The 8,699-nt window shown below is 38.1% G+C and overlaps 1 protein-coding gene across 8 annotated transcripts in view; it reads left to right on the top strand.

Moving 5' to 3' along the window:
• dtnba (dystrobrevin, beta a) overlaps nt 1-3,745 on the top strand; it is a 33,150-nt gene extending 29,405 nt beyond the window's left edge. For 6 of the 8 annotated variants that reach the window (XM_087176255.1, XM_087176257.1, XM_023414863.2 and 3 more), the window contains 2 exons: nt 88-120; nt 1,250-3,745. Coding sequence is in view for 2 of the 8 variants with exons in the window: in XM_023414862.2 (XP_023270630.1) it covers nt 88-95 (8 nt within the window). In the remaining 6 variants the exon portion in view is untranslated. The remainder of the gene's footprint in view (nt 1-87; nt 121-1,249) is intronic. The other 2 variants (XM_087176256.1, XM_023414861.2) reach the window with 1 other exon arrangement.
• The last annotated feature ends 4,954 nt before the right edge of the window (nt 3,746-8,699 follow it).

Genomic DNA, 8,699 nt, shown 5'->3' with positions numbered 1-8,699 from the left:
TACAGTTTCTGGCAGAAACCTGTAGCACTTGTTTCAGCTTCAGACTCCACCGTCTTCTGCTGCTAACAAAACTCTTTCTCTCTTTAGCAGGTTAAAACGATCGCAGGAGAAAGAAAAGCAGTAAGTTATCTCATATAAATCCTTTTTTTTTTTTTTTGTGTGATGATGATAATAAAAACACAGTTTCTTATATAGTACAACAAAAAACTTAGTTCAGACTAATGTTTCAGCTCTGTGACACTGTGGCAGCACAATGACAGTTTGGCCCAAAAAAACTGCTTCTCCACTTTTTATTATTAATCATTTAATCGGTCAGTAAATGTGTAGAAATTTTAGAAAGACATTTGGGCTTCAGAACAAAAAGGCTGTATTTAACGAGTCAAAGCAACATCGTTTATGTGTTTGAACATGTGTGCACAGGCCTCCCAACAGCCCGCTCCTGGTCAGCTTCAAAAGCCGGAGACTATATGTTGCAACATCAACCAGAGATAATTGTGCCGGGAGTTAGATGAGTTTCCTGAAATGAGAAATTCTGAATTAGGATCGCAAAATTACTTGATTAAAAACAATGAAAAGCTTAATTTATTTATTTATTTTTTATTATAAAGGGGATATTTTGTGTCATAACCATCAAGATCAGACACAAACCTAATTTCGAAGTAGTAATTATCAATTTAAAACTGACTGGCGTTTACCTTTTGAAAACTGAGGTAGATGGATTTTTTCTCAAAGAGTAATTCTATATTTTTCTAAATACTTACTTTTTCATTGTGTTGCTGAACTTTCATGTCCGTATGATGAATATGAAGCTGCAGCCGGTTAATTTAGCCTAGCATAAAGACTGGAAACAGGGGGAAATGGCTAGCTTTGCTACGTCCAAGCGCCTCTAAAGGTCACCTATTAATCTGTACATAAAGACAAAGTATAAACCAAACAGTATTTGGTTTTACGAAGGTTATATGAGTATTTTTCTTGAGTTGTCACACAGCCAGATCTTTTTATGTTTGGAGAAAGCCAGACGAGCTGTTTCCCCTTGCTTCCAGTGTTTGTGGTGAACTAAGCCATCCAGCTGGTGGTTCCAGCTTCATATTTACCACACAGACATGATACCCGTATCACTCTTCTAGACAAGAAAGCGAACAAGCATATTCCTAATATGTTGAACTATTCCTTTAATCCCATATGACAGAATATAAAAATAAATTAACTTATGATTAATTGTCTGACTGATGTGTCACTCTCTCCTCAGGCAGAGTGATGTTTCATCACGGCCAAAGAAGACTGACAGGGATTAAAGTGTATCTTGTTATATTCATCGTTAGCCAATGGGGATTAGAGCTCCACTGCCAATCAACCAATCACGATGCTGGACACCAAATGACCCCCCCCCCCCCCCCCCCCAGGGTCCCTACTGATGTATAGCTGTGATTCTGTGTGTGTCTTGTCACTGTGGTTTTACTTGTGTTTTGATTTGATTGTGCATAGCTAGAGGAGGAATCTGACACCTACTGATTTGTACTGTAGCATGTGTGTGTGCTCTGCGTTTTCCAGTTGCGAGAGGATCGAGTAAGTGAGAGAGACACCGTGAAGAGACAGAAAGGTGTGTTTTAGGAAATTTTTGAAGGAGAAAAAAAAAAAAGCGGGAAAGTTTCAGGGTGGAGATATGTAACTGTATGTTGAGAGAAAAGGTAGAGGGAAAAAACAAAGGAAGGTCAAAAAGACGAGAAGTGAGATGTAATGTTTAAAGTTTCAGCACTGTGTGCTTAGTATTTATTGCTTTGATTTGATTTTTGCCATTTATTCATTTGGTTTGAGTGTTTCTGTGTATGTGAGTGTGGTCAGGCCCTGCTGAGACTATAAGCTTTAATGGGACGTTTCCTGCTGCATCAAGCCAGGCCCCCCTGTCTGGCTGAGGCGATGCAGGGTGGAGAGTTGAAGTCTTGGTCCCGGTCCAGGTGTCTTTAAACCTGGAAGAGATTAGTGCCACGGATGCTGGTATGATAGCAGCTCAGGTTGTCCATGCCTCTCTGTCGATTCCCGGTACTGCAGTGGGACTACAGTTAAAGAGGAGATATCTGATTACTCTGCGTGTGTGTGCGTGCGTGTGTGTGTGTGTGTGTGAGATGGAGAGAGAGTGAATATAAAACCATTTGCTTGAACAAGGTCGATGTAGAAAAGTGGGTGGAGAAGTGGGCTTCATTAACTTTTATTCCCATTTTAAAATGTTTCTTTTAAAGGCTCAGTTCACACAAAATTACACTTTTTTTTCCTTTCCTAACCTCTGGTGCAGTGTTTCACAAGATAGATCATGAGACTATTCAGGGAATAAGGAAGAAAAAGAAATTCATGTTGATCTTTTTCTGATTTCATTCTATTATTTTCTTGTAAAGTATTGGGCACAAGATTTTGAAATCCTTAAATTATGTAATAAATGGATGAATTGCTCACAATTCATTATAAGATAAGAAGAAGATATCTAGGAATAAGTCATCTCAGTTCTTGAGAGGTTGTAAAACTTCAGGCTTCAATGCCAATACAATTCCTTAAGGATGATGCCTTATTGAGTACAGTAAAGAGAGAAACACAACGGCAACAAAACAGAGTAAAACCTCTAAGAAAAAACATCTATACGAACAACCCAGATAGTGTGAGGTGTTGTGTTCAGGGGGTAGAGATGTATGTCTCCACTCTAATACAGTGGGGATGAATAACATTTGTTTGTGGCATGAAAACGTGACTGACCAGCAACATTTCTTCACAGAAACAATGTCCCTGTTACTCTGAACGCAGCACACAAACAACAGTTTTCACTAGAGCTGCTTTTTATCAAACAATAGTCCCTAAGAAAACGGTTCAGAAAACGTTTGTTGTGTAATTTGGTTGTGAACTGATCTTTTAATAAGTAACTCGGTGATATATTTGCTGAAGTTGAATCAATTTCATCCTGGTAGAATCAGAATTAAACAGATTCTTAAGATCTGTTATTGGAGGTTTCTTCAAGCAATGCCCCATGGGAATTGTAGTTCTTTTTTTCTCATGTTTTTATGTACAGAATCTTGTATCTTTGACTTTTCCTGGAAGTCTTAGGTTTTTCTTTTCGTTCCTGTGATTCAACAAAAACAAAATCAAACTGAATGGGACTTTTGATTTCTAAACACTTCCTGCCCAAAATGAACTTCTCACACTTTGCTACTCTTTGCTGCCCTTCAAGCTTCCTGTAAAATGCCTTTGATTGTGGAAGTTGAACTACACGCACCACCCCAAAAATCTTCAGACTGGTATCTTTATGCAAATCAAACACAACCCAAAGTGACTCACTGAGCTTTTCTTTTTTTTTTTTTTTTATCAACAATATCTTTTCAACACTTTTAAGCTTTTCAGGTTTTTGTTTTGTGCTCATAGGAAGCTGTACTTTGCTGTCATGTACGTTTCAGTTTTTAGCTGGAGATTTTGATGTTTCTTCTTTGTACATGAGCCCTCCACTTTGTTTGACTCACTGCTTGTGGCTGGGATTATCACAATTTCAGACCGCTGGATGATTGACTGGCTGTATGAGTGATTTAATAAATGAATGAGCTCACGTTTCGGTGTGTATGTGTGAAAGAGAGCGCGAGAGAAATCAAGACTGACAGGACAGATGTGTCCCGACATGAAACTGTAAACACATTCAGCTCTGAACGTGCTGGAGCTGACGGTGTGAGTGTAAAGTGTGGATCATCTGCAATAAATAATATTTAACGTCAAACTCTGGAGTGTCTGCTGTCTCTGTGACTGTTGGTCTTGATCCTCAGGACACTAAAAGTTATGACCTGATGATGAAGCAACATAAAAACAAGGGTATGTAATGTATAATTCAATAATTTCTCCATGCCTTTCCACCACTATGTCATAGCTCTTCCATGAGCTCAAGATTTTTATTCCCTCCCGGTTTGTTCAACAGTCTCTGCTGCGCTACAGTTTGGCAAAAACTAAAATATCTAATGTGATAAATCTGCGAAACAAGCTGGAAACCACACTGCTGTATTCCTGGAAAGTGACCCATTTGTAAAATTCCTTGACTTCCCTCATCTGGCGTACAGCTTCTCTAAATCCCATGATATCGCAACAACTCTAACACAACTGAGAACTGCAAAAATAAACAAGCGGTGCAAGGAATGACATGAAATACATGGCGATGAGGCCATGACATAAACTAGTGAAATGAAGCAAAGTACATTTATTTAAAATCCTTGAGATTTTCATAAAAATCAAACCCCATTTTTGACACTGTTGTCACATCAGTGGTTGTTTTTCTGCAGGAACCATTCAAGGTATTTATATTTCATTTCATTTCATTTCATTGTTAGTGGCAGAGTCCATCATTCCCGCCCTAGATTCAAATTGCCCCTACCTATGCAAACTTACAACTTGAGTTTGTTTGGCTGCACTGTAAACAGATTCATCAGTCAGATCACTCTTCTGTTGTGTTTAATAAATGATTTACAACATGCTATAATGAAGTCGTATGCAGACATGTTGGCACTTTAACGTGTTAAGTAATGTACAGGATTCGCGATTCCACTTAAGGGTGACCTCCGGAGAATAACTGTTGTTGAAAAATACATTAATAGGCACATATCTGCATATAACTACATTGTGTGTTAAAAATCATTTATTAAAAGTATATACACTGCTTATAAATGGTAAATAGGGGGGTTGAAATGTGTCCTGTTTTTCAGTATGCTCAGGGATCATAGTGCCTTTAGATTTTTCCTTTTTTTGAACTTGTACTTTCTATGTGAAGCAACTCTGCACATTGCAAATTTTGATTTTACTTCCAAAATTGTTGAACGATGCAATGATATGTTCATGAATTTAACTTTTCATTTCGAATAGGATTGTTTTATTTCTTCTTTTAAAAGATATAGTTCTGCTTTGAACTACCTAACAGCTTAGTAAGTAGTTAGAATTACCTCTACCTTTACCAACAACAACAACAACAACGTTAAATTACTCCCTGTCCTTTAATGCAGTGGTAACAAATCAATAGTAAGGAAACAAAATGATGGTATTTTGGCTTAAGTAAGATTTTGACGTGTCCGAAAAGGCACATGTCACTCTGCTGCTCGTTGACCTCCACCGGCTGCTCACGGTTGCCCAAATCAAACTCTCGAGTCACTATTCCTTGCCTTCAAAGTGACTTCTGGGTCTGCACCCATCTACTTGAACTCAGTCATACAGCCTTATCCTCCCTCTCAGCTGCTGTCTTCCTCCAAGGAATTGCCGTCCTTGCACACAAGGCAGTCCGCAGCCTGTTCTTGTTTGTGGTTTCTTTGATGGTAGAACAAGCTACCGACTGCTATCAGAGCAGGGGAGTCCCTCTGTGTCTTCAAGAATCTTTTGAAGAATATCTCCTTAGAGAGGACCTCCTCTCCTAACGCCTCGAACACCCTAACAAGCACTTACTATGCACTTTGTGTGCACTTCTTTACCTGATCTTCTGGCACTTCGCCTTATTGACCAGATTTAGTAGCTACTTAGCACTTACACCAAGGTCTCCTACTGCACTGAAGCTGTAGTGTCCCTCACTTGTAAGTCACTTTGGATAAAAGCACCTGCCAAATGAGTAATTATAAAGTAAAAAAAAGGACTTTTACCTCTAACAGAGTATTTTTACACTGTGGTTTTTCTACTTTTTCTTTCGTAAAACGTCTGAATTCTTCTTCCACCATCCATCTTCTTGGGGTAGTAATGAAAAACAGCTTCACATTTACAACGTGCCACCTATTTTTAGGCCACTAACCTACTAGCCTACAAAATTCAACCATTTTAGGAATGTTAGGGATACAAAGGTAGTACAATAATGGCAGCAAGCTAGTATCAAAAACCATCACACAAATCTGGGGAGAGACTTTTTCTTTGTTACATTTCCTGTGAGCCAGTCTTTTTGCTCCTAACCCAGTTTCTATAAATACCCCCCACCCTCCCACCCAGCATGGACATGGCCTACACTAAAATTACACCAATTTTTCCCCTTCATGTTAAGACTTTTTAACTTTCTGCCTGATTTAGTGTCCTCATTAGTATGGATGAGCAGTTCTCACTTTTCCCATGAGCTTCCTACAGAGGTCATGACTCTGTGTGTGTTGTCTGCAACGTGGGGGTGTAAACTATACACTGAATAAAGCTCTTTGAGGTTGTCTGTGTGTTGGTGACCTCACTGACTGCTATAAACACCCCCAACCACCACCTTCTCCTATACTCACACACACACACTCACTCTCACACACTCACACACACACACACACACACACACACCACCTCAGTGCAGTTAAGACCCTATGTAGTAAAGATCAGTTCACTCTTTTTCTTCTAGGAGGTCAAACTGAGTTTAACCTCGTCCTTTAGAGGCAAACTGGTAAAAATCCACCAGTCATGGTGCAATTAAAGTCCATTTGTTCTGACAGTTGAAGTTAGAATTTACTCAGATAATGATTTTAATGATCTTTTAAGTCATTGATTGATGAAAAAGGGATTTGCTGCTTTTCTTTGCTTTATATCTTTGTAAACTGGATATTTTTGGACAAAGAAACAATTTGAACTTTTTTCACTGCTTTATGACATTTTGTTTAATAAATGATTAGTAAATTGGTGATGATGATGAAAGTAATTATTAGTTTCAGCTGTAATAACAATGACTTCACAGCTTGGCTGTAGGTTTATTTTCAGAAGTGGCGGGTGGGAGCGTAATGTTGTAAAAGGCTCCTCAGCCAAATAAAAAAAAAAACATGCATAAATGGTATTTCTATTTCATTACATACTATATACTTCATACCATCCTGCAGATGACAAATAATAATATTTTCCATAATAATGATAATAATATCCTAGTATACAGTATAGGGCTACAACAATAATTATTTTCATTATCGATTAATCTGCTGATTATTCAAGTAATCAATCATTTACTCTTTTATTTGTCAAATAAAATGGAGAAAAAAAACCATCACAACTTTGCAGAGCCAAAAGTGACCTCCTTAATATTTCTGTCCAACAATTCAAAACCCAAAGATATTTAAATTATAATCATATATGACAAAGAAAATTTGCAAATCTGAAACGATAAATCAGTTATAGAAATTGTTTACTTTCAGTTGAAACTTCTGGAAATCCTGGATAGTGGTAAATTTATTCGTATGTGTGTATGTGTGTGTGTGTGTGTGTGTGTGTGTGTGTGTGGGGGGGGGGTGATTCTGAAAAATCCCCTCCCCCCCAGATGAAATTCTGCCTACTCATACTAATCTCATCCATTTTTCTTTCCCCATATGTTGGTAAACGGATAAAACCCACATACTGTAAACTATGCTGTAACGTGAGATAAAGGAAAATACCTCTCATTCATCTTCTTATACATTTGTGAATCCTCAAATGTTGTTTTGAAACTACTCTTTTTGTTACCACTTGCCCTCTGTCTGTCTGGTCTGCTCTCACTAAATTTACTGTTTTTCTTTCTCATGTTTCGTAGAATACCACGTCTGCAGCAGGTTCCAACTTGTTGCGAGAGGCATCAGCTTCACCTGTTGAAAAACCTGAGGAGAAAGGAGTCAGGCTAGAAGAAGCTAACCTGCCAAAAAAGAAAACTTATAAAACGTAATGAAGGTGGAGGCCTGGATCACCTAACCTAGATCAACCATGACTGGAAACATCTCCTGCATCAGCAGTAGCTGTTTGTAAAACATTTTAGTCCTGAATAACACTAATTTAACAGGGTGGTGTCCAACATGGGGATCTGTGACCCCGGGATAGTAAACATCAGACAGATTTAGACATTTGCAAGTTGGGACGTGCTTCAATTTAAAAGGTCAGAGGTAAAACAGTGCTCTACAGTAATACCACATGTGTGCAACTAGCAAAACTGAAGTGAGTTGAAAGTTGTTTTTATTAAAAAAAAAATAGTATTAATGCTGAAATGGATTATTTAATTAGTTGATTTAAAGGTGTATTTTAAGCTTAGACTTCACCCTGAGACACTTTTGAAAAACAGATGTGACGTTTTTGCCTTCAGGCAGTAAAATGCCCACATCAAACATACTGTATATTGTTACACGAATCTCATCTTACCCTTTCCAATTATTATGTATGTATAGCCAGACATTAACCAGGGTCAGAAATGAGCAGCTGGGACCCCAATAATCCTGTTCCCCTCTCGCTGTCTTCATTGTGTACAGGAGACCTACACTGCAATATTACACGGCCCCAGGTTCACTGTGTGGTACTTTGATTAAAGTCAAAATAATTTATCAAGTTTTGAGCCCTAAGAGTTTACAAATCTATCTAGATAGTAATTTCCGCACATGAAGGCATAACATAAAACAAACCTTCTTGATTGGTTTTTATTTAAAGAACTGTAACCCTGATGTGCACTGAGCAGGACATTTTGCAGTTGAAAACCAAACTTGGACTTCGTCGTCTACTTCTAAATGACCTCAAACAAAACTCATTTCTGATTTGTTTTACGTATCAGTTGACACGATCAGTTTAGATTTAATTTAAATTTTTGATTTTAATACAAACCCCTCATCAAAATAGGCCCTTGTAGATGTCGTATTTCATATTTCCATAATCCCAAATAAAATTACAACCCCAACCACAAACCAACTTCAACACTGAACCTTGGGCTTTTTCCAGAGTGGTCGCCTCCTTGATAATAAACCAGATGA

This window comes from Seriola lalandi, unplaced genomic scaffold (genome assembly GCF_002814215.2).
Source record: "Seriola lalandi dorsalis isolate HSWRI2012SDOR001 ecotype SW California unplaced genomic scaffold, Sedor1 jcf7180002054544, whole genome shotgun sequence".
Classification (NCBI taxonomy): Eukaryota; Metazoa; Chordata; class Actinopteri; order Carangiformes; family Carangidae; genus Seriola; species Seriola lalandi.
The sequence above is the reverse complement of the archived record's forward strand: the minus strand, read 5'-3'. Positions and strand labels throughout refer to the sequence as shown.